Source organism: Manduca sexta, chromosome 26 (genome assembly GCF_014839805.1).
Source record: "Manduca sexta isolate Smith_Timp_Sample1 chromosome 26, JHU_Msex_v1.0, whole genome shotgun sequence".
NCBI classification, from domain to species: Eukaryota; Metazoa; Arthropoda; class Insecta; order Lepidoptera; family Sphingidae; genus Manduca; species Manduca sexta.
In genome coordinates, this window is record NC_051140.1 from 3,560,978 (window position 1) to 3,586,731 (window position 25,754).

General features: G+C 35.3%; 4 protein-coding genes across 10 annotated transcripts; 2 read left to right on the forward strand and 2 right to left on the reverse strand.

The window, feature by feature from the left end:
* Nucleotides 1-5,669: 5,669 nt before the first annotated feature.
* LOC115454716 (zinc finger protein OZF) lies at nt 5,670-11,514 on the forward strand. The gene is made up of 4 exons (XM_037443394.1): nt 5,670-6,061; nt 7,882-8,017; nt 8,642-8,770; nt 8,842-11,514. The coding sequence occupies exons 1-4, from the start codon at nt 5,906-5,908 to the stop codon at nt 10,008-10,010; spliced, it is 1,590 nt and encodes a 529-aa protein (XP_037299291.1). The 5' UTR covers nt 5,670-5,905; the 3' UTR covers nt 10,011-11,514.
* A 1,113-nt stretch (nt 11,515-12,627) lies between these two features.
* LOC115450065 lies at nt 12,628-14,371 on the reverse strand. The gene is made up of 3 exons (XM_030178032.2): nt 14,130-14,371; nt 13,522-13,705; nt 12,628-12,988 (listed from the first exon to the last, which is right to left on the reverse strand). The coding sequence occupies exons 1-3, from the start codon at nt 14,209-14,211 to the stop codon at nt 12,823-12,825; spliced, it is 432 nt and encodes a 143-aa protein (XP_030033892.2). The 5' UTR covers nt 14,212-14,371; the 3' UTR covers nt 12,628-12,822.
* Nucleotides 14,372-14,944: 573 nt separating this feature from the next.
* On the forward strand, nt 14,945-25,615 carry LOC115450062 (zinc finger protein 585B). 7 transcript variants are annotated; one of them, XM_030178030.2, is made up of 9 exons: nt 14,945-15,160; nt 15,927-16,264; nt 16,568-16,681; nt 20,508-20,646; nt 21,996-22,180; nt 22,429-22,582; nt 22,741-22,845; nt 23,608-23,703; nt 24,002-24,198. In XM_030178030.2, the coding sequence occupies exons 4-9, from the start codon at nt 20,601-20,603 to the stop codon at nt 24,010-24,012; spliced, it is 597 nt and encodes a 198-aa protein (XP_030033890.2). In that variant the 5' UTR covers nt 14,945-15,160; nt 15,927-16,264; nt 16,568-16,681; nt 20,508-20,600; the 3' UTR covers nt 24,013-24,198. The 7 variants fall into 7 exon arrangements, with proteins under 7 accessions (XP_030033890.2, XP_030033883.2, XP_030033882.2 ...); XM_030178023.2 differs by having other exon boundaries at nt 14,947-15,160; nt 20,613-20,646; nt 24,013-25,615; XM_030178027.2 differs by lacking the exons at nt 14,945-15,160; nt 15,927-16,264; nt 16,568-16,681 and adding an exon at nt 21,789-21,910 and having other exon boundaries at nt 20,615-20,646; nt 24,013-25,615.
* LOC115450061 (zinc finger protein 808-like) lies at nt 17,359-21,326 on the reverse strand. Its single transcript, XM_030178020.2, has 5 exons — nt 21,026-21,326; nt 20,685-20,835; nt 19,877-20,008; nt 18,718-18,903; nt 17,359-18,486 (listed from the first exon to the last, which is right to left on the reverse strand). Exons 1-5 carry the CDS (start codon nt 21,149-21,151, stop codon nt 17,483-17,485), a joined length of 1,599 nt encoding a protein of 532 aa, XP_030033880.2. The 5' UTR covers nt 21,152-21,326; the 3' UTR covers nt 17,359-17,482.
* Nucleotides 25,616-25,754: the final 139 nt, after the last annotated feature.

Consider the following 25,754-nt stretch of genomic DNA (forward strand, 5'->3'; position numbering starts at 1 on the left):
AATGGCTTTTGACTGCTGATAAATCTAATGGAGAATTCTCTTTAGAAAAGCGCGGGAAACGTTCGAACTTGGCGGGTGTTTTATTTTGGCTTAAAGGAAAAAAATATTTGTATATAAAATTAGTCAGTTAAGTTGTATATTGTATATATATATTTACTTATTTCTTTTCATTTTACTGTGTATAAATAGAAACACTACTATTGGTAAGTTTTTTTTTAATAAAATTTAATATATTATGAGCAGGATGAAGGAGCCCCCAGACCCTGGGGTGTTGTTCCTGAACCTTCACAGTTCATAACTGTAGATACTGCCTCTAGTATGGATACTGATTGTTCAACATCCAATGTAATTAAAAGAAAACGGGCACGTCTGCATATAATTTGTAAATTGTGTTACTAATTATTACGTAATAACCCAATGGCAATTGAATCTGGCAAACATGGTTGTTGTTGTGTGGACAGTGATGAGAAGAACTCTGGTGATCCATCTCCATATTCACAAGTGCAGTCAACCCCAGTTGTTCCTTCTTCGCTTCCAATCGTTTCTGACTCTTTAGGTGAGGTTAAAAGAAAGCAATATTCCAATTCAGATGCAGCACCCTTTGTAGTTCATATTGTAAAATCTTCTGAAGACACAAATAAAGATGTTAGTTTTCATCCAATATGCTTTGGTCGCTTTTTACACAAATATCAAATAGACAATATTGTCCTAGGCAGTGTAAAGCGTATTGGACGCAATAAAATATCCATGGCATTTTCCAATTGTACATCGGCTAACACATTTTTAAGTCATACTGCATTAACCGAAAAGGGCTATGAGGCATATATCCCAACATTTCATATCACAAGAATGGGACTTGTAAGAGGTATCCCATGTGATATGTCCCTAAGTGAGGTAAAAGAAAATATAAGAGTTCCCTTAGGTTGTGGAGAAATTATTAAAGTTCGACGCCTTAATTATAAGAGTACTGTTGATGGGACTGTGACATGGAAACCCTCACAAACAGTGGTGTTAACTTTTGACGGCCAGGTTCTTCCCACGGCGCGTATTTATGTGTTATAATGCACTTAAAGTAGATTTATATATATACCCAACTATTCAATGTTTTAATTGTTGTCGATATGGACATACTAAAACTAGTTGTAGATCAAAGCCTAGGTGTTATAAATGTGGTCATGAGCATAATGGCTCATCTTGTAGCTGTGAGGTGGATGACAGTTATTGTTGTCTTTGTGGTGGCCAGCACTTTGCTATTAGCAAGTCTTGTCCTGAAGCAACTAGACAATCTAATATAAAAATATACATGGCGCAAAATTGTGTGTCATATTCTGAAGCGTCTAAAATTCATCCACCAGTAGTAAAATCATATGCTGACACTTTAAAATTGTCTGAACCACCTTCTCTTAATGCGGGAACTGAAGATTTTAAATATCCATTTACTCAATCACCACATAACAAATCTTATAAGAAAACTGTTTTCCAGAAGCCCCGTCCTCCTCTGAAGCCAGGAAAAGGGTATGACCGCGCAGCTCATCAAGCTCTAGTGAGTGACTACAACTCGCATTCTTATTCCAATGGATGTGCTCTCCTTCCAAAGCAGACGATCTCAACTCTTCTTCGTTAGAGTCTCAGCCTTTGATTGATTTAGTTATTTTTCTAATTGAATCATTGTCACAAACCACTTTACCGTCCTACGTTGCCCCATTATTTAAAAAGATAACACAATTAATCAGTAACAATGGCTCACTTGAACAACATCCTACAATGGAATTGCCGAAGTGCAATTCAAAATAAATCAGATTTAATTTATTTATTAAACAAATATAGCCCTAGTTTAGTAGTTTTAAGTGAGACATGGCTTAGACCGGGATTTTGTTTTCGAATTCCTGGTTATTCATGCATTCGAGAAGATAGATCAGATGGGTATGGTGGAGTTGCTATACTCATAAAAAACTCCCAACATTTTTCTCCCTTAAATTTACCTTCTCACCATAATGATTTTTCTATTGTTGCTGCTTCTGTTAATAATATTTGCTTCGTTTCGATTTACATTCCTCGCCCATGCCCTTCTATATTTCGAGAAGTAGATAATATTATTTCTATATTACCAAAACCTTTTTAATTTTGGGGATTTTAATTCACATCATCAGTTTTGGGGCTGTTCAACTACAAAAATTGTGGAAGAGGCCTAATGGATATTATAGATTGTTATAACTTATGTGTTTTAAACTCAGGCGCTCCTACTCGTCGAACTAATCCTAACGAAGGTCTTAGCGCCATTGATTTATCAATTAGTACACCAAATTTAGCAACTTCACTTACTTGGGAAATCCTTTCTCATTCGTATGGTAGTGACCACTTTCCTATTGTTATTCGGTTTCCTCAAAATAATAAACCTAATATAACTCGATCGCCTCGCTTAAAATACATGCTGAAGGATGCAGACTGGGTGGTATATAAACGATTATTAGATGACAAAATTTCTCAGCTTCCGGATATTGAGTGTAATGACGAAGCCATATGTTCTGAGGCTCTTGCTAAAGCTATGATTGAAGTTGCGGATATAGTTTTTCCCATTAAAAAAAACAGGTCTTCCAAAATCTCCTCCATGGTGGGACCGAGAGTGTTCAAAAGCTGCCAAAAATAGAAAAGAAAGTGAAAGGGCTTATTGTAAAAATATGACAACTGAAAATTTTGATAACTATGTCCTAGTTTCTAAACAGACAAAAATTTATTTCAAAGAAGAAAATCGAAAGCTGGAAATTATTTTGTACATCTATTTCCCCTGATACCTGTCCATCAATTGTTTGGAGTAATATTAGAAAGTTTAGATCAGCTTTTAAGGAAAGATCATTTTCTACCCTTTCTTCTTCTTTAACGGAAATCTTTTTGGATAAACTGGCTCCCCTTCTGTTCCAGAAAATTTTCCACTTTACAGTACCCCAAGAATACATGACAAACATAACTTAAACTCCATGTTTTCGCTATCAGAGCTTAAAGGAATCCTAAGCAGCGTAAAAGATTCGTCTCCAGGTGAAGACGGAATTCCCTATTCATTTTTTTGCAACCTTAATGATAATGTCCTTCTTTATTATTTAAATATAGTTAATTCTGTAATGATTACTGGTAACATACCTGACTCTTGGAGATCCCAAATTGTGTTACCTATTTTAAAGCCAGGGCATGATTCCTCCCAAAGCTCATCATATCGCCCTATAGCTCTATCAACAGTATTGTTGAAGCTTGCTGAACATCTTGTAAAAACCGATTGGAGTGGTATATCGAAAGCAACCGTTTGCTATCTGATAGCCAATACGGATTCCGTAAAGGGAAAAGTACTTTAGACAGTATCAGTATTTTTGTGTCTGATATCCGTTTGGCATTTTCTCAAAATGACTCATTAATTGCAGTATTTTTAGATATTAAGTCAGCATATGATAACGTGGTTCCATCGGTTCTAACGAAAAAAATGTGTGATCTTAAAATTCCTGACATGCTGTCTAACTTTATTTCTAATTTAATAACAATAAGATATATTTCTGTTGATTCTGATGATGCTACCAAATTTTTAAGAACAGTATCAAAAGGCCTACCCCAGGGATCTGTTTTAAGTCCCTTATTATACAATATTTATACATATGATCTGGAATCATCATTAAATGGATCAGTTAAAATTCTACAATATGCTGATGATCTTCTCCTTTATACATCTGGTAAATTCCATACTGACTTGTGCTCTACCATGTCATTGGCAATGACCTCCTTAGAGTCTTGGATGACTTCAAATGGACTGGAGCTTTCACCTTCTAAAAGCTCTACAGTGTTATTTAGTCGGAAAAATATAACATCTAACGTTGATATAAAATACAATAACTGTTCCATTCCTCTAAAAAGAAGTGAAATTTCTTGGTCTCATATTGGATTCCAAACTCACAGGTTCTTCGCATTGTGATTATGTAGTTATTAAATGTGAACGAAATCTTAATATCCTTAGATGTCTTTCGGGTGTATGGTGGGGTGCTCACCCATATTCATTAAAACTTATTTATAATGCACTGATTAGAAGCCAGTTGGATTATGGGACATTTATCTTAGAGCCGGGTAATTTATCAGCTTTCAAAAGACTTGACTCGATTCAAAATAAGGCTCTAAGAATAATTTCGGGTTCAATGAAATCGAGTCCAATAAATGCCCTTCAAGTCGAGTGTGTAGAGCCTCCTCTTAAGTTGAGACGACAGTTTTTAAGTGACAAATTTTTGTTTAGAGCTTTTCAATTTTCTGGTCATGCTCTCTTTCAAAAACTCCAAACTCTTTCTGAATATATTATAACTTCTCCTTTTTGGCGTAATAAGTCAACTCCTCCTTTGGTTGTTAGTTTTCGTAAATTCTCTAACCTTCAAGCTCCAACATATCGTTCTATATCTCTTCCTCTTTATATGTATGGCTTTCAATCCCTTTTACTTAAACCCGAAATCTGTTACTCATTGGGTATTGAAAAAGACTATCCTAATCCAAATGCTCAATTTAACGAAATAGTAGATACAAAATGGCCTAATTTCCATCTAATATTCACCGATGCATCCAAACATTCTTCCTCAGATTGTTTTTTGTGGTTGTAGGGGTTTACCATCCTCGTTACAATGTTATTCAGAAAATAAAACTTCCACCAGAAAGCTCTGTATTTACTGGAGAATGCTATGGAATTTATAAGGCATTAGAATACATTCTTCTCCTGAAACTTAGGAAAACAGTAATTTTTTCGGATGCGTACAGCGCCCTTCAGGCCATTGAAAAATTCCCATTCAAAACTAAGCCTTCATCTAGTATAATTATTTCTATAAGAGAAATGCTATATGAATGCCTTTCTAAAGGTTTAATTGTAGTTTTAGCTTGGATACCTGGTCACTCAGGTATAAGTGGGAATATAAAAGCTGACCGTTTAGCTAACGAAGCGACTATGGATGGGGATGTATATCCATACATAAATTACTGTAGCGATCTGGCTACGCTTCCCTCAACTTCTCTGAGAGAATCTTGGGACAAGTATTGGGAAGAAACCAGACAGTTGAAAGGAAAATTTTATGCAAATGTTCAACTAAGCATACCTAATAAGCCGTGGTTTTGCAAATTGAAGCTTGGTAAGCGATCTACTAGTTGTATTATAAGAATGCGCTTGGGACATGTATGCTCGCCAGCTCACCTTGCCAGGCTTCATATTATTGGCAGTAGTGCTTGTGAATGTGGTGAGGAGGTCGGAGACCTTAATCACATTTTCTTCTCTTGTCCACGTTATGATCGTTCTTCATTCATAAATCGTCTCATATCCCATAATATTCCTCTTCCCACTTGTATTTCTAATTTACTCGTATTTAATATTGATATTTACAAAGCTATATCTTCTTTCATTGTAGAAAATGACATAAAACTATAATTTCATTTCAAGTATCAAGTAGTTACTTTCACATTTATTATATACTTTACAATCAAAGAGTCTTTACAATAATTTATTTTATTTTTCAGCTTAACTGACTTGTATTCTAAATTCTTTATACTCTTTGTAACGTTTGTATATGTATAAAAAATCGTTTCCTTAACTTTGTTGTCATTGGCGTAGCACAGCAACCCAGTGCTTGTAGCCATTAAAATAGAAAAAAAAAAAAAAAAAACACAGAATGATATATTTAACATAAAAAATCTATTGTTGAATTTGGTTACGTATAAGGTTGTAGGAAAGAAGTAACAACTGCATAACACTGGCATTTCCACACTCTTCAATCTTATTATACATGGAACACCACAAATAAAATGTATTTTGTCGTAAATTCACCAAGATTCTAAGAAATTCTTATAAGAACATGTACTTTTTAACTGTTTGCTAGAGTGTAATTATATATTTTATTTAAAAATGGATGTAGAGATAAGCGTGCAGGCATTACCACTGTTGGGCGTGTGTAATTTGTGTCTAAATGAAGGCGCAGTGAAAAGTATGTTGATGGGCTACAACCACAATGGAAACATCGAAATTTATTCTGAAATGTTATTCAAATGCTTTGCTATAGATGTAAGTATAAAATACATACTGAAGCAGCCTTGTTTGTGTTGAAAATATCGAGTTAAAGTCATTACTGTAGTGTTTTTTTAGTACGTCTTATAAAGATAATTTATTTGAATCATTGTTTTGGATCATTTTGTAATAAATTAAACCAGTGCTCTTTTTATGTTTGTAATGATAATGTACATGTACAAGTAGAAGTAAATTGACCATTTTTTAACTAAGATACACAAAACAAGTATGAAAGAACAAGAGTATACCTTGTTTTTTTCACTTAACATCCTATTTTATAGTAATGTCAGTCTTAATATAGTTGATGTTAAAAACTCATCTTAAATCAGACAACAGTCATAAGCTTACATCTCTCAATAACTCATTAAGCACGCTGAATGAACACATCATGATGAGGGTAAAAAGAGCACTTTTATTTGTTTTGGGTGAACTAAATGGACGGTATATAATTATGGGCCTACCATCTGAATTAATGTTAAAAAATACAGAGTGTAATTTTTGTACCTGAGTATATTCAATTCCTAATTTAAAGAAGCTCATTCAAATATTGATTGAAGTAGTATTTTACTTACATAAAAGAAAACTGTATTTTTTCTTTATCTTCCACATTCAGCTTACTTCCTCCCATGTAAACTTCGCATGCAATTAATATTTTAGATTAATAAAGTAAAAGTTGTTTTTGCAAAAAGTATGAAATGTTGGTCTTTCTGAAAAGGCTTGAAATATAATTACATTGTTTGAGTTAAGATCTACTATAAGACCCTTGATATTCCAAAGCAGGGCTGCCACAATACATTTTTTGAAACATTTAAATAGAACAGAAAAATTTTACTTAGTTTTAAAGTCACTATACCTGCCTGGCACTAGTCTACATCTGAGTAAGACAACACAAATAAATTATATTAGAAAAACCCTCGCACTGTTGTTTTTGAGCTCTACTTACAAAATGTTTGAAACAATTGTTCGGCTAGTTGGTTTGATGGTGGTAGAATAAAAATAAAAATAAAATAAAAATGCTTTATTCATCACGTTGGCGAACATAGTTGCACTTATGATAAGTCAAGGTACATGAGAATATTTAATTATTACTTAATTAAATTAGCTTATATAAACAAAGATAATTTATATTGAAAATAAAATAAATGAAAAATATACTTAGTAAACAAAGAAGCCAGCTCGGGTTGGCAGGTAAGAAGAAATAAAATGATGTATATATGTATTTTTAAATAAGCAATAAGGGACAAACAAAATAAATAATTAAATTTCATATCCACCTGGATTGCGACCACTGTACACAAGGTGTTAAAACCTGCCATGGTGAACCACATAAGCATGTCATTTTCCTGGATCACCCTGTGTATATCTGGTTCCAACAGACCGGCATATTTGTGTCCACTGCTGAGGGAAAATCATGTCTTTATCTGTCAACATCCTATTTCACCCCACTCCTCTTATCATCAGATGCAGTGGGGTAGCTTTTTATTTTATTGTGTACCTTTTGAAAATACCTTATGGTGTCATAAATCTGGAACAGTTTTATGACCTTGCAGTTATATAATTTTAAGACTCAAAGAAGTTATTCATTACTGAAGTGTTTTGAATAATTTAAGTATAGTAAAATAAGTTATATGTACAAGCTGTTACAAAATTAATTTACAATTTATCTAATATTATGTTCAACTATTTTTATTACAGACATTTATTATTATAATAGACAAATTAGACTGACAATACATCTTATAATGACATACTCTTCTCACCTCTAAATAAAAAAAAAAATAACTGGCATAATATATTTTACGAATTATGATTTACAGTTGACACAGATGGAGTTTACGGACACAAAAAGACTCATATGCAAGTTATGTATTAACAAGTTGCGAGATTCGGTAACATTCAGGGAGCAGGTGGAGACATCACTGCAAACTTTACAGGCTGTCGTGAACACTAACCGTATGTATATTATGATATATATAATTACTCACAGATAGGAATGTTTGGAAATTATTTCGGGAAGACGATCCATTACTTTCAGTTTTAAGGCTGTTCCTGTATGGAATGAAGGTATATTGATCTTAGAAAACCATAAGCCTGTGATTAATGCTCAAAAGAGGCTTACAAAAATGTGTTTGGTACAATTAATTCTAGAACTAGTTTGGCATGGACGACTAGATATAATAATTTAAGTCTGAGCAGATGTATCTAGAAAATAGAAATGTACATGTGTAAATAAAAATGCGCTCTGCATTGGGTGCTTATATGAAATAATATAACCAAAAAAATGTAATAATGCTTTAGTTTGTACTACAGGCATAACTAAATTGATAGACAAAAAAACATATTTACTGCGCCAGCGCAGCGCCAACTATGGCCTCGGTGATAAGTGTATGACAAACTATCAAAATGGATTAATACAAAATATAATGATGATATTTTAAGGTTTATCGTCTGATGTTCTAAAAAGCTAATCTATATTAAGTAATATCCCACTTAAACAAGCCCCACATAAACTCCAAAGTTAAAGTGAACCAAAATTAATTTCCATTTTACTCAATATTTGTTTTTGTGCCGTTTTAGAATTAAATAAAAATGAAGACGTTAAAAAAGAGTTGATAAGTGATACAGAAGTACCAGAAGACGATTGTAATGACGCTCTGCAACTTCCGGATGATGAGGATGATGACGACGATGACGATGACAAAACTGGTATGTAGGATTTTTGACTTTGTTGGTTAATGATATTCTTAACATTTATTCATGATAATATTATTTTACAGCATTAAAGCTATTAATAAAAAAGGAAGACCCTGTCGATAAGTGTACAAAAAAAACACGAAGAAAAACTACCAAGAAATTCATAAAAATAACAGTGAAAAAATCAAATGACTTCGCCGAGACTGAAGCGATGATGGAGACTGGCCTGTTTCCATTTAAAATGAAAAACAACAGGATGTTCTCTTGCTCCATATGTCCAGAGAAAACGACCAGCCTTGATAGTTTAAGGAATCATACGCGCGACCATGACATTTCCAATCTTCACATAGCATTTAAAAAGATGATGTTTTCCAAATCTCAGAGGTTTTACAAAGTGTCTACAAAGTTGCGGTGCAAAATATGTACCGTTGACGTATCAAATTTCGATGAACTCCGACAACACATAGAGAACTGTACCAGAATTAAATTCACTAACAGGACGTGGAACACTCTCCCTTTCAAACTAGAAAAAGATCAGTTAGACTGTCCAGTGTGCAAGAAGACTTTTCTAAATTACGTAAATCTAAACACGCACATGAATGTTCATTATCCCAACTATATATGTGAGAATTGTGGGAAAGCGTTCGCGTCTAAAGCTCGCTTGCGTGGCCACATGCGGACGCACGAGGTGGGCACGTTCCCCTGCCGGTACTGCCCCGCCGTCTTCGATAAAGTCACCAAACGGGAGAATCACGTCTCGAAAGAGCACAAGGCGGGAGTGAGATACGCCTGCAAGCGCTGCAACATATCTCTCAGCTCGTTCTACGCTCGTCAGAAGCATCTCGCCGAAGTACATAACGAGGAGTTGAAGCGATACAAATGTAAAGCTTGCCCGCAGAGTTATATCACTCCGGGACACTTGTCCAGCCACGTCAGAAGAGACCACCTGAACGAGAGAAACCATCGTTGCGATAAATGCGATTTGGCGTTTTACACCAAGAACTCCCTGAAGATGCACATGATCAAGCACGATGGTGAGCGGATACATACGTGTCCCGTGTGCCAGAAGTCGTATCAACGGAAGAAGACGCTCAAGGAACATCTTAGAATACACAATAATGATAAAAGATTCGTGTGTCCCGTTTGCGGACGAGCGTTCACACAAAAATGTACCCTCAAGAGCCATCTGAAAGTGCACGAGAGAAAGCTCGATCTAGACGATAGAATCATACCTCCGTTGCATTCCATTTAAAGTGTTGGAATAGAGGTTAGGTGAAGTCGAGCTGGTTTGTAGGTTTAACAACGAATTCATTTACATACCGATGTTATGTCGGGATAGGCCCTAATAGATAAATTAAAAATAAAACTAAACTTGTTATAGTGTAGTTTAGGGAGAATTATGTGTTAAAACTGAGTATGCTCAAGCTCAACAGAACAATATTTACTGCCAAAATGAATTGTCACCGATGACGATCATCATTGATAAAATGATCCCAATAGCACAAAACGCGAGGTGATCTAGATTGTAGAAATGGTTCATATTCCAATCCATTTTCCTAAAAGCTAGGTGCGCCATACATTCATTCACCCGGGCGGTCTAAGGCCCTGAGATAGCGGTTATTTATCTCGTTTATGCTTTCAGCATCGGTTAAAATTTTCGAAACGTTAAAACGTCTCATATCCTGCATGTGCCAAATACAATTAAAAAATATTTGTGACAAAAACAAAAAAACATGAATAGGTATTCAAACCCTCCAATATTATATTATATGCCCTAATTATAGTGAGTTTCACAAATTCCTTAGGTACTTTTATCTATGGCGTTCTTTGTAACTCTACTAGTGTGTTGAAAAGTGACCATGTTTATTTTATTACAAGAACTGCAATTACTATTTGTTCTAAAGCGTGTTGAGGGGAATAAAACTTCCCTTTTGCTGGTGGTAGGATATATTTTATATCCGCCGGGATAGCAACCACCGTACGCAAGGTGTTAAAACCAGCCATAGTGGCCCACGTAAGTGTGTCGCGAGCCGGGATCAGCCTGTGTATATCCGGTTCCAACAGGCCGGCATAATTGTGTCGACTGTCGAGGGGTAATCACCTCTCGTCAGTCGACATTCTGTTGGACCCCATTCTACTTACCATCGGGTGCAGTGTGTTCGCTTTGCCGTGCAAGTATAGAAAAAAAGTAGGGAATGATGTTCAGGAGCATAAGTATGATTTTTAATTTACTTAATATTTTAATGTACACCACAAACCTTGCGCAAACAGCATGGATTATTCATTCATTGATAATAACTGGAAAACTAAAGCTACACCCAAATTGGTAATCAAAATGCAACCTACTATTCCAAAGACTACGAACCTCTTAGATACCTACAAGGTACCTTTTTTCTTCAACGTAAGATGCTCTGAGATTCGAGAACTTTACTATAATGCTTAGATCGTCTCGCCTATCAGATTCGATCTGATCAAATAACAAGCCAGTCTGCTTACCTTCATAGGTAGTTCGCACATATAATTGATTGGTACTTGTACTAAAAGTACATTTGAATTTATATCAATATCAAGGTGTAATAAGCCCCAAATGAATGTATACGTTTGATCGTCGACTGTACATCTCGTAAAGCGACATTCGAGTAGAAAAGTAAAAAATGTGCAATACACGAAAATACGTCCTAACATAAATTTGTAAATATAAATTTTATTTACTTTTGTCGTGATATTAATTATAAAATTAAATTTATTATTATAAACATCGCTTTTATTGAATCCCTTTTCAGGTGCGGCTACAATACTGATTCGATTCCATGTAATTTTTTAATAATAATATCAGCCCTGTATTATATACTTGCCTACTGCTGAGCACGGGCCTCCTCTACTACTGAGAGGGATTAGGCCTTAGTCCACCACGCTGGCCTAGTGCGGATTGGTAGACTTCACACACCTTCGAAATTCCTATAGAGAACTTCTCAGATGTGCAGGTTTCCTCACGATGTTTTCCTTCACCGTTAAAGCGAACGATAAATTCACAAAGAATACACACATGATTTTTTAGAAAAGTCAGAGGTGTGTGCCCTTGGGATTTGAACTTGCGGACATTCGTCTTGGCAGTCCGTTCCACATCCAACTAGGCTATCGCCGCTTTAATGTAATTGTTTGTATGTAATTTTTTATGGGGGCCATAATATATTATGAACTATGAAGCAATGTACTATGTGCTATTATTTAGGATCTGATTAACAAATCAATAAAATATTAAACCAAAAAAGTGGCGATAGCCTAGTTGGGAGTGGGTCGGACTGCCGAGATGAATGTCCGCAGGTTTAAATATCAACGGCACACACCTCTGACTTTTCTAAAATTGCGTGTATTCTTTGTGAACTATCGCTTGCTTTCACGATGAAGGAAAACATCGTTAAGAAACCTGCATACCTGAGAAGTTCTGTATAGGAATTTTGAGAGTGTGTGAAGTCTACCAAATACCAATCCACACTAGATCAACGTGGTGAGCTAGGCCTAATCGGTCTCCGTAGTAGCGGAGGCTCTTGTCCAGACATGGGACAGTACATAATACAGGGCTGATATTACATTATATCTTATCTTGAATTTAGAATTTTAAAATACTTTAAAATTATTGACCTATTTAAACAAAGCTTAAGTTGTCAAGCTGAGTCAGCATTTTTTAATAAAACAAACGGCTGTCAAAATCCTTCATCTGGTGTGACTTAAGATATCTTGGAGACATTGTTGATATCTTTTTATAAAATAGCGACGACCTTAAGAGGCTGATAATTTCACAACGTCTCGGCTGATATCGCACCTCAGAGCAAAACCGAGTTCCAAGTATTACGAACTCTGTTCACTATAAAATGACAACTTTGTGGGACGAGTTACATTTCGCCGGTTTTCAATATTTACCATTGAAACATAAATTTATTTAAAGTCTCTTTATGAATAAATAGGTACAAATTAAAATACAATTTAAAAATTGAATTTACACATCAAAATACAATTACTTAAAAATATTGTTAATAGTAATAAAGATTAACGTGTTTTAATGTTTATAGAGGTTTCGTTATCCGTTTCATGAGCAATTCTTGCGGGATGGGTATTTGTCCCACGAAGTCGACGCCTGGTCCTGCTCTCATTTTCTTGTTACATTGTGGGAACCGATGAATTGACTCGTTCGGCAGAAATCTTATTACACAATTGTGGAAGTGCAGATCTCTGTTTTAAATATAATTATATGGGGTGTAATATTTTTTATGACATTTTTAGTACTGGCTTTTGTTCGCGGCTTCGACTACGTGAATATTAGTGTCCGGGATAAAAATCCTATATTTATATTTTCCCGGTATAAATGCAGCCTATATTTTAAGTAAGACCTCTAGAAATACATTAGTGCAAACTGCATTCAACTCCATATAGGAGTTTTTCTACAATTCACGTACAAACATACAGACAGATAGAAAAGAAATCTAAAAACTGTTGGTTTCTGTTGCTCTAACAAAGACTCCTCATATTAGTTTATCTTCAATATCTATAATGTAGACATCGGCCTATTACAGTTTTATTATAATATAGCTAAACATTTATCTTGACGACTGACACTAAATGCACAGAAATAGTTTTTTAGAGATCCGTTACGGAGGTAGATATGCGGCTTACAACGGTTAAAAAAACAAGTACCTAGGTACCTACATGCTCATTATAGATAAGTCAATCTCAATATAATTTATGACATTATTAATTCAAATTACCTTACGTCGGGGAACTGAAAGGGCGCAAACTCTCGTTGCTCAATATTCTTCTTGTATTGCTCCCACCTGCAGCTGAGCAGCTCGTTGCGCTCCAGAGAGTAATGCCGCTTCAATACATACTCGTACTGACCTTTCGCAAACGTCGGAATAATTCTGAAATTGCCACCTATCGCCTTGGCGATTTCTGTGCAACATAACAGATTGTTAAAATCATTTTTAGCGTCTTCGTATGGTAAAATAGCTGGTAAACAACCTGACCACAAAACTACGTGCAATACGTACAAAAATTCCCGCACCACACTGTATTGTGCTCAAGTTGTTTGCTGGCTATTACGTAGCGGGCAATCAGTCGGTAGTGAAAGGAGTCCCGCATTGGTGTGTGTTATTGTGAGTACATCTATGGTGAAAGAATAGTAGAAGACCATTCCTCCAGCCGTATAAAATACAGTTTCTTCTGCCCTTATCACTATATCGTATGATTTGCGCAACATACTTTCTCACGTATGACGCTAAATCGATTTGGATTTGATTTTACCACGTCAACCCCTGCTGGAAGAAATGTAAAATATGGACCAATATCATTTTAAGTTGAATGTGGTTTGATTCACCTTCGCTAACAGAATAATCGGGCTCTTTCCTTTTGTACTGCTTGCAAGGGGCATAAATATTAGCTTTATCCTCAGTAGACATTTTATTTGTAAAATAATTATAAAAATAAGGACAACATAGGTATCAAAATCAACATGAATATTTCTTTGATTAATATTATTTGTCAAAATTATACAAAGAGAATTATAATATATATGAAAATTATATGTCGCAATGTATAACAAAGAGTTCACTAAAACGAAATGATTACTTACATACTCTTTCTAGTTCACTACGTTATAAATTTTAATGATCTTGATTTTCGTTATGTGTGAATACATTTTACATTCCTAGATCTAAATTCAATCTTATCTTTTTAACCCTACTTCTTATTATTGGTAATATAAGTAATGTAAGGGTTCGTGCAAATGCTTAAATATGTTTATTAGAAGTAAATTCAGAAACATCTTAACGAATTTAGATAGGATTAACACATACACTACCTTTTATTCCGGTAATTTGATCTCATGATAAATAATTAAAGTTTTTAATCAGATATTTTAAATAAGTAGATGGCGTCGTATTGGTGACGCTATGAACAGCTAGTGTTTTAAGGACCATTGTAATGGGAAAGGTTTATCACGCGAGCAAAACCTGCATCTGATATTCTATAAACTATCTTTTTATTCTTAAATCTTTCCGTATTTCATACTTTTATGCTTATAATAGTCAATGCTCAAATCTCAAACGAGCATTTTACTTACGTTTTGGTTTCCAAAGAGAATTATAATATTGGTTTCTGACCGTTTAATACTGAGGTTTAATACTTATATTTTTTATTAATGGTTGATAATAATTCCTAAAAAAAAATAAACGAGCATGACACAAACTATCGACGTTGAAAACTATTAATTGCTTTATTTAATTTTTTGAACTATTTATTTTTTGAGCGAATTTACAATTTTTCTAATGGAACAGCAATATAACCGCTGTGATTATCCGGCATGTGGTCATATTGAAAGAAAAAAACCAGACCTAAATGTGGATAAAGGTGAGGCTTGTGATCGATTTATTGTATCAGAATAGGGACAATGTGCAGATGTCGGTTACATGCATTGTTACATATTGTTTAGGCATCAGCAGCTCATAGATATCCACAACAGCAGAGGCCAAAGCAATTGTGGCGCTACCGGCTTTAAAAGAAGAATTTATAGGGTTTTGACTGTAGATAGGCGAAGAGTTAACAATTCTTAGGACTTTATTAATAAAACTAATCTCACTTTTGAGTAGTATCTTAAGAAGACATTTAAAATATTGGAATATTTAAGAAACAAAACTTAAACTGCAACTAGAGTGGTTATTTGAGCGCGTGTTGTCAGATGAGTCGGCGCTATTTAACGAAAAAAACTTAGCTGTCCAAATCCGTCATATGGTGTGACTAGAATGTCATTTGAGGTGGTGTTGATATCTGTTAAGCGAATTGCAGAGATCTTACGATCCGACAGTAATTTGACTCTCAGCTGGTATTGCACTTCGGAGCTAAAATGAGTGGACATCAGTGGCGAAGCGTTCATCCAATCCAATTCTTACCGGCTTACCTTTTAGGTTTATTTACGTTTGTCTTAGATTTTATTTTGTGTTAAATTGGTTGTGATATGTTAACTAAAGTATTTATTTTTGCACCAGGTTACCTTTTGAAAAATTTAACCCTTCGCCACTGGTGGACATTGTAATGAGCTGTCATTTCACGTAGTATTCCAGTTAGAACTATTTATTAGATCAATATTGTAAGTACGTTGTGTACAATATAATTCCAGATATACTAGCTAATTTCCTCAGTGAGTCGGACGTGTTGCCGCTGGTCGAGAGTAAGAAGTACGATTACATCCGCCGGCGACATTGCTCGTTAGTCACAAACCAGTTCCTCAAGTGTCGCTGGCTGCAGTTTAAGGAGAAAGCTATTGGCAGGCAGAGAGCACCGTTCCTGTTTCCTAGCGTCAAGTACTCGTTATATACTTATACTGCAACTAAACTTTTTGGAAACTGAATGCTGTATAAAACCATCTATTTCTGATATTGAATGATAATATTGTGACGTCATGACTCATTATTTTGTTATCTATTGGTTTATCAGACGAAGGAATGAAGTTATTAGGTAAGTACTAAGTTTAGGAATATTATCCTTTCGACAATGTGATGTCTCGCGTGTTGTTGCAGAGACAACCATTTCTACCTGTACCAGTCGCGGTATGCGCCGGCGCAGTCTCTGAATGAGCTCATCCGACACGCGAAGGGAAGGCGCGCTCGTTCCACACTTACTAAATAGAATACAAACGTGTTTTACTCAAATACACTTCGCTGAATGTTCATTTTTATTACATAAATAAATAAATATTTATTTCACAGACTACCTATGGTTTGATTATTAATGATATTTTGCCATTGCACGTTTTTAAAGGTTTCGACGCTCAGAAAGCATGGCTGGGTATTCGTATTGTCGACATGGCGTGACGAAAATGTGGTGGAGGCGCAACGCGTGTTCTCACATGCTACGTCACGTCTCGCGGGGCAGGTTTGAACAGTTTACATATTCAGATAAGTTAATACTATTTGAAGTGTTATAATTATTCAATTGAAGTGAATAATCTATCACTGAGGGTGTATCTAGTACTTAGTGATTTCATTAGCATGCGAATTTTCGTGTCAAAGCGTGCTAAACAGTCATGTTAGTGACAATTGCTAATATGAGGCATTATTTAAAATTATATGAATTTTAATTTGTGAATTAATAATGTACTGGTTGTTCGCGGGTTCAACAGGCAAATTTGTTTTTTTTATTATTATTTAACTCTTATTACTAACATTATAGTTTATTACAATTACTTATACAATAATAATTTATGTAATATTTTATACAATAAATAGTATACCTAGTAGAATTAGGGAAAATCCCTAACTTGGGTAGAATAAGACATTACAAAATTCCCAGTTGGACAGAATTGTTATGAATTCGCCTGCGTTCTAGCGCTTAACACCACGCTCAACTAAGTAGCAGTTTCCGTGTGACATCTCCCATACATTGTCATAGTAGTTCGCCCGCCAAATATACGCGACGTGCCAGTCACCGCCCAGCCCCGCTCTCTGTATGGCGAAGGCTCAACTTCGCAAGGTGTGATCAATGTTCCAAAATGGCGTTGCTAGTAACAATTGGCAGGTGTTTATGATTACCCCAGTAAACTCAAACAATGGTAACACTTCTTCGACATTATATATTTGACAAAAATTACACCATTCACGAAGGTTCCTTTTTACTCGTTTGACATGTCCTATGGCATGCTCCGCAGTTGGCACACAGTACATTTTGTAACGCGGTTCAGGTGGTGGGTCGCGCGTCGTGCTGGCGCTTGGTGTGCCGGCGCCAGGAGTCCTTGGTCTTGAAGCGCGTGTCGCAGTGCGCGCACGGGAAGGAGCGCGCGTCCTCGTGCGTGCGCTCGTGGCGCTGCTTGTCGAACTTCGTGAAGAACCGCATGTCGCACGCCGAGCACGGGAAGTTGCGTTCCTTCACGTGCACGTTTCGGATGTGAACCTTCAGGTTGTTCTCCGACGGGAATTTCTTCCCGCACTCGCCACACTCGCTGTAGCTCCGTTTAGCACCGTGATCCTTGATGTTATGATCCAGTAACAAGTACGAGTAACGGAATGTCTTCTCGCACAACGAACAATGTCTTTTGTAATCGGCCAGCCCGTGGACCGTCCTCATGTGTTTCACTTTAGTAGAGTTATTGAGGAAATTAGAGGGGCAAAGGGTGCATGTTTTCTCTCGGTGTAACGCCTGTACGTGCAGCCTTAGACTCGATCGATTGATGTAAGACATTCCACAAATTTCGCACACATTGTTAGTTGAATGAGTGTTCATGTGTATCGACAGACGAAGGAATGTGTTAAACTTTTGTCGGCATATGGTGCACTGCAAGCCGTTTTCCAATTTATATGGCGTCAGGAAGTTGTCACTCCCGCTGAACTCTACACCGTGTGATGCGCTTAGATGCGTCTGTAGCTCTGTAAGGTCCTGGCAAGTTTGCTCACACATTTTGCAGGCCAGGTTTGATATATCAACATTTTTATACGAAAGCCCTCTGAGATGATTCACACTCGACACTATATACTTGTCGTTAGAGTGCGTTTTTGTATGTTCCCTTAAAGTTTTTATATCCAGAAACCGCTCTTTGCACAAGTAACAGCCGAATTTAGTCTTGTACGAGGTAAAGAGACACACATTAGAATTGAGTAGCAGTTTGATGGTGTTTTCTCTCTGGTGTTTGTGCGCGTCAATGTGTTTAGTTTGTCGATTGGAAGGTTTCGTTTTCAATGACTTTACTGAAATTAAATACAAATTATATTTAAAAAAAAAACATGTTACAACATTGTTTTTTACATTTATATGAGCTACAGCTCGCTATGTTTATAATTACATGAATTTATAACCGTAAATCACAACGAGAATCAGCACAAAATTTATGACGATTATAATGAAATTCTTTTCTTTTCTTTTTTTTCCTGTCCAAAATCTTTATTAAAATTTAAAGGTCAAAGAAATCTATCACTTACCTTTGTTCACTTTAGGTATTTTATTTCTTTGGACTGTTTTGCTTTTAATCCCCTCTTTAATGCACTTTCTTCTGTTAGTTTTATTTGTATTACTGTACTCAACGATTACGTTTTTCTCATTGTCCATAAAGTTTACTTTATCTTGTATAATTTGTTTAGGATCCACCTTGACTACAAGTGTTTGTCCTGTATTGTAATTATGAAATATATTATATATATCACTATGAAAATGATAAAACCACATGTACAATTATTTTGGTAAGTGACCAAACGGAAGTGATATAATGGGCACAGATACATAATCAGATATCAAAAGAAAATATTCTAAATACTCCGTTTAAATTTCCGTATTCAGAGGTAGAGGTCACTAATGTCGGTAACACAATGATTTTTTTTTTATAGTTCAAGAAAAATATACTCTAAATTGCACTTTAGTTGGGCCGGGTAATGACCCGAGCAACGACTTTGCCTTTCTGAGTTGTGTCCATGCCACGCAAAACGGGCAAAACGACGAGCGACACTTCAATGAACATGGCGACATTTACTCACTTCTGAGCCTACACTCTCAGAACAATAACAAGCACCCACACTGTTCTGTCAGGCATCCTTCGTATTCCCCTGTATATATATCTCGCTCACTAGTTGTTCCTGGCTGAGCAGCAAGGCCGCCAATACATTAATATAATAATCGAAATAATATTAATTTCATTTCACTAATTGCATTTAACGGTATTATTCGTCCATACCATTGATTCCCAAAGTGGTCCAGGTGAACCCCCAGGGGTCCACGGGAGACTTAATGGGGGTCTATTTTGGCGTGACCCAATAATGTGGGTCCAAAATTCATAAGCGAGGGGCCATGAACATTTATCTGGTTTGATAGAAAAGTACTAAAATGTTGGCTTTACTACACTTATCAATGGAGGCAGATAATGATAAAAGGGGCATAAGAGACACGGTGACCCCAACACAACCTTCCACAAAGGCTGGGCGGTATTTATAATGCACTTTCTATGCGAAACCTAAAAGAAAAGTCCACCAGAACCAGCAAAATGTTGAAAGGGGTCTATGAGTAATAGTTTGGGAACCTCTGGTCAATATGCACAATGTTTCATATACTGACTGCTTCATTTACAGAAGTATAATATTAATATCATACCTTGGCATTGTCTGTTCCAGTTATTGTCAGCAAAACCCTCATTCTCAACTTTTTGGTCATCTTCAAGTTCAGTATAATGTGTTTCAAGTGTTATGTTTGGCTGATTTTCATCACATTCTGATTGGAGATTATCTAAAATTAAAAATTAATTTATCTACTGATAATAAAATATAGAATTTAGCCTGGATTACAGTACATAATGTTAGGATTTAACAAATAATTGAAATGTATATATGAAATATATCTCCATGATAAGAAAACGACATTGTGGGTAATAAAAATCATATAATATCATTTTGCCAAAATGTGGGTGCTCTAGTTGTCCATCAGCCTACCTCTTTACAGATAAAGCTGTGAGCTTGTATAATATAGATATGGACATCATAAAATCACTTCACTAGAAACTTGAAGGCCCATAGGTTCTCAAACTTATTTCATCTACTGAGCAATATAAGCTATTTTTATCCCAGGAAAATATTTATCCTGGAATAACTTTTTCATGCAGGTGGAGCCTCATGTACATAAAATGTACCTACTGTGTGATATTAGTCTTATCCTTTACTGAGTTGATAATTTCTTCTTTATTAATATTATAACTGTATGTTTGTTTGTTTCATTCTTACACATTCAGAGCTTATAAGTATATTTCTACCCGCAAGGATAGCAACACTATGCCCCTGGTATTGCAGATATGTATCCATGGCTATGAATAAATAAAAAAAAAATGGTATTGCAGATGTTCATGGGTGATGGTGATCACTTACCATCAGGTGAGTTGTATCCTTGGTGATATCTAATATAAATTTACCAATGGCAGCCGGTAATTCAAGTTTTATGGTGGTCAGGCTTTGAAAGAAGATAGCCTGTGCCTGCAGCACTTGGTGCTTGAAGTCAATTGCTTCCCGCAGCTTAGTAATACACTCCTCACATATTAGGCTTTTACCATCATAATCGGCTACCTGTCAGAAAAAATATTTGATTTCAGAAATATAGGAAATAAAAGAATTTTGCAATGGTAGCATATCCTTTTATAAAAAAAATAACAGCAGACCCTGCTTCAGGGTATATGGGTCATATTATATGTAGTGTATTTTAAATTATAATTTTGGAAACTGGAAAGTATCGTTTTAAAAATAAAAATAAACTTACTCTTATATCGAAAGTTTCAAGTAGCATTTTTGAGTATATTTCGGTTTTTCCCGATCTGAAATATACATTATTTATATCTTTGTAACAATTTTCTGAGAGACAACATTGGCATCTTTGCGTATTCATAATGTTTTCATACAATAATTCACCAAAATAATGTATTTTATCGAACACGTATGTAGCAGTTATGTAGTGTTTACCTTTGCTATTCCGTAACTTTTTTGTTAGAAAGAGAGAGTGATTTCGTATGTTGGCTGTAAAAAAAAGAAACAAATAGTTTTTTTTGCTAAAGATATGATACAAGGCTAGTACGAAATTAAATAAAGTGTCAAATTTTGCCATTTGCGTTTTATCATTGCTGATCATTGCTGTTAAACGTAGATTAGGTATTTTTGTAAGTATTCTCTGAAAAATTATATTTTGGTTGCATAAAAATCTTAGAATATTTCTCTATATAAAAAATAATTAACAGATATGTACTGTGGACATACCCTTTGTTAATGTTTGATGGATTTTGACTTTCTTGATTGTGACCAAGATTTTGATGGATTGCTTTCATATGTTGACAGAATTCATAATTATTGTAGGCAAGCCTGACGGAGTTTTGTTTTGAATTGATTTGATGCAACTACTGCTTCGTACTTTGGCTTTATACCATAGAAAAAAATTATAATAATACGGCAACTATTAGGACCTGTTTTATAAATTATGATATTAGTGATGCATCGTGCAAGTAGTAATACTGTATGTGTAATTGTTAAAGTTAAACAATAAATTGGAATTGGATTGAAGACACATGATTCAAATGATGATTGGTTGAGTTGTAATCATGGTTGTTATAGAAAAACTCTACAATAAAAATGTCTCTATGATATAAACTTAAAGGTTTGTTAAATATCTAGAGAATACAAAAGCCATATAAACATTATTAAATCTCACTTTGAGCTCTATAAGTATTAAATTGTTTCAGAGGTTGTATGTAATCTGGCAATGGAAATGGCACTACTTAATAAACAAACTGTAGATTGGACGTTATTCGATGTATGTCGATGCTGTCTGAAAAATAGATGCTCAAATGACATTTCTTTGGAGACTAAAATGTCTGGGCGAGAAGAAGCGTACGCTGATCTCTTGAGAGATACCTTGAATATAGAAGTAAGTATGTACAGATCCAGTGCCGCGCTTGCCAGCTTGTTCACCCATGATCGATGATCTAATAAAACCCACAAGAGGTTGCTGGATGCGAGCCACTTCCAAAAGCTCGACCTAGAAATCTTTGGGGGAGGCCCATGTTCAGCAGTGGACATCCTGGCGGCTGATCGTGTATAGATCAACTTTATTTGAATAAAAACAAATATTTCCATAAAAATCCAAATACTGTCATATTATTATTTACAACACAGATTTCTTGCCAAACACTTGGTAAGCTCACTGCCAGCAGGGGAATATGTGAAGAATGCATCACAGAGCTGCAAAAAGCAACGGCATATAAAAGAATGGTCCTTGAATCTGAAAAAGAATTTGTAAATTATGTACAAAATCTGCAGAAATCAGAAGGTATTTTTGGCAATAACAATTCTATGCTTAATCTTAATTCTAAAATAGAGTCGTAATTGTTTAGCTCGAAGACATATTTTTTGCATATTAATTTACCATGCTATTGAAGTATATAAACAGCGTATTATAGAATTTGATTATTTCATGTTCTTTAACAGATTCAAATGTGATTGATAACAGTGATGTTGAAATAAAATATGAAGATTTTGCTACTGAAGATGCGAACTGTGATGATAAGTCGGAAAGCATCTCCACTGATGATGGTAAGGTAATCTACTTACTTACACCTTGTATGTCTATTTATGTTAATACAATCAGTCATGGGGCCGGAACGGGGGTGCAAGTAGGTGCAAGTATACCCCACCTTGAAATAAAGTGCAAGAAATATATGTCACTGAATAAATCTACAATAATGAGAACTATCAACCACAGTTTTTTTTTTGATAAAGCATTTTAAAAAACCCGCACAATGTGAATTTGCAAAATAAAAATGGATATTATGTATAGAGCGTAGCTGCAGATTCACCTCTGTAAAACTAATTTTGCGCCCATGCAAGCAATGCAAATTGTATGATTGAAATAATTGGGTTTAGTTGGAACCAGCTAATCAAACTTACCAGCATGGACTTGTGATCATGGCTTCCGTAGATACAAACTCGCTTTTTTCTTAATATACATGGTACATATGTATACAATATTCAAATTGTTTCCTTAACATGTGTATAAGATATTGCTTTTTGCCAAATTTCATGATTCTAGGTGAAAGGGAAAATAGCCTATATTGTTTGATTCCTTTGTGAACTCGCAATCTATTCAACATACAAATAGTAGTTTTTTCACAGTTGCAAGAGTATGTAGAGGTAGGTATTTGATATAAATTTTAACTAATAATATAATTTAACTTGATACCCATATGAGTCTTCGCAGACAACAAAGTGGTGCTATAAGGGATTCTATAAGTGAGGCAATATTTTCTTATTTTTGGGTAACTGTGCCTAAAACTTTCCTTCTTTTGAAATTTACAGAAGTCCTGGCTAAAATAAAAAACAGTCGGCCGAAAAAAGACATATCGAAAAGAGTGAGAGCCAAATATGAAGAGTATCGCAAAAAGAACAGTGAAGGTGTGTATGAAAACTTAATTTTAAATATATGAAACTGAGCCACCAAGCACCAAAACAGCTTGACGTTTCATAAAATGTACCAATAGAGTAAACTAGAAGTGAATGCCACGCTCTAAACAGGTTAATGTGGATTCTGTCATTTTTGAAATTCTATGTGCTGAGCATTGAGCAATGCAGCTATATTGATATAATGTTTGATATGTTTCATTGTAGATTGCTTGGTGTAACGTAAAACGCGTGACTAGCAAAACGAATAAAGCGGTTGGATTATAATAATTTATTTTGTATTTATATGTAGATTTGTTTTAGCAAAACTTGTGGCCCGAAGCGACGTACAGAGAATAATTGAACGACGAGGCAACGGGCCCATACTGCGCCAGAACTCTCTCCTGCTGCTGTCCAACTCCACCCTCTGTGTGTTCCAGTGGAACCAGAGTCGATACAGATGCTTCTGCTGTCAGGAACCATTCAACGACATAGATTCTCTCCGAGAACACAACACCACGCACGACATTGAGACTATTGAGAAAAAAATAATCACCCAACAAAACAGATTGGTCAAAGTGGAAGTATCGAATATATGCTGCAAATTATGTAATGAAAAAATCGATAATCTTAAAACTTTAAAGAACCACCTGTCCACCGAACACGATGTGGCTTTCGTCTCTAAGGAGCATTTGCTAGTTCCTTTCAGGTTACAGAACGGCGAGCTCAGGTGCCAAATATGTCTTGAAGGCTTTCGCGTTTTCAGGTTATTGAACATTCACATGAACAAACATTTCCAGAAGCACGTCTGTCATATTTGTGGAGCTGGATTTTCCAACTTAGTGTTTTTAAATTTACATAGGTTCCGATCCCACAAGCCTTTTAAATGTCAACAATGTGACGTCATTTTTACATCGAAGGCGGAAAAGAAAAGTCACGAAGTATCTGTCCACGGCGTTAAGTTTGAGCGAAAATTGCGCTTTCCATGCCCGTATTGTTCGGAAAGATTCTTTCAAGAAAATTATCGGGTGTTACATCTAGTGGAAAAACATGGGATGACCAAACCCAATTACAATTGTAATATATGCCCTAAAACGTTCATTACGCGAAGTTTACTGAACAATCATATTAAAAATGTTCACAAGAAAGAGCGAAACCATCCGTGCGAGGTGTGCCACAACTTATTTTACACAAAATCAGACCTCACCCGACACAAGGTTGTCCACACTGGAGAGAAGAAGTACAGCTGTAACGTGTGCAAGAATAATTTTGTGTCGAAGGATACTTTGCGCCGGCACATAAAGAGGACTCATGGACTAAATTAATATTATTTCAAGAAAATAACAGTATTTTAAATAGGTTGTTTGACTGCCCCGATGGCGGAGTTATACTGCATACGCGGTTCGAATATGGCGCTGAGATCCTGAGTTTGGATCCCGAATCGGTTTTTTGACATGCTTACAAATGAGTTCATTCTCCGAATCGGATTGAAGATTGAGCTTGGGATCGTTTATTGAAAATGGATGATAGATGGAAAAGAAATGTTAAGAAAAATGCCATAAAATGAATACTACGTATTAATTTGTTACGACTATAAAATATATTGAATAATATGTATACATTAATAGTATAATACATGGATGAATGAATACGAGTACACTGCGTAGGTATATATTGTTAAACACAAGTGGGTAATATATCAAAGAACTAAATGTGAACAGAAGGATCGTTTTATGTTGAAAGATGTTTTGAGTTAAAAAATATGTTTTTATTTTGTTTATTTTAGCTGCCATAGTGGCTATATACACCATTGATATGTAAATGTAGCTCTTGAATTATATACCTTCCATTTTTAAAACCAAATTCTGTGTTACGAGCTGCAACCATGTTTATATTATAATATTCAGTATTAAATACTTTATAAATATGTCATTTGTTTTATTTTTAATGGTAAACGGTTCAGAACAAATGTGCTTGGGACAATATTCAGTAATGCTCTTGTGGATTTTCCACTAAAATGGGTAGTTTAGCAGAATTATATGAGGGAGTTATGTCTGGGTTATTGC

Coding starts and splice junctions, on each gene's coding strand:
- LOC115454716 (XM_037443394.1), top strand. CDS start 5,906: ATGGATGTAGAGATAAGCGTGCAGGCATTACCACTGTTGGGCGTGTGT. Junction 6,062..7,881: donor TCAAATGCTTTGCTATAGAT/GTAAGTATAAAA, acceptor TATGATTTACAG/TTGACACAGATGGAGTTTAC. Junction 8,771..8,841: donor CGATGACGATGACAAAACTG/GTATGTAGGATT, acceptor ATTATTTTACAG/CATTAAAGCTATTAATAAAA.
- LOC115450065 (XM_030178032.2), bottom strand. CDS start 14,211: ATGTCTACTGAGGATAAAGCTAATATTTATGCCCCTTGCAAGCAGTAC. Junction 13,706..14,129: donor CGATTATTCTGTTAGCGAAG/GTGAATCAAACC, acceptor TATGTTGCACAG/AAATCGCCAAGGCGATAGGT. Junction 12,989..13,521: donor TTTCAGTTCCCCGACGTAAG/GTAATTTGAATT, acceptor TATTTAAAACAG/AGATCTGCACTTCCACAATT.
- LOC115450062 (XM_030178022.2), top strand. CDS start 20,601: ATGGTATTGCAGATGTTCATGGGTGATGGTGATCACTTACCATCAG. Junction 22,181..22,428: donor GAGATACCTTGAATATAGAA/GTAAGTATGTAC, acceptor TTTACAACACAG/ATTTCTTGCCAAACACTTGG. Junction 23,704..24,012: donor TCGCAAAAAGAACAGTGAAG/GTGTGTATGAAA, acceptor GATTTGTTTTAG/CAAAACTTGTGGCCCGAAGC.
- LOC115450061 (XM_030178020.2), bottom strand. CDS start 21,151: ATGAATACGCAAAGATGCCAATGTTGTCTCTCAGAAAATTGTTACAAA. Junction 18,904..19,876: donor CTGGAACAGACAATGCCAAG/GTATGATATTAA, acceptor ATTACAATACAG/GACAAACACTTGTAGTCAAG. Junction 18,487..18,717: donor AATACCTAAAGTGAACAAAG/GTAAGTGATAGA, acceptor ATTTAATTTCAG/TAAAGTCATTGAAAACGAAA.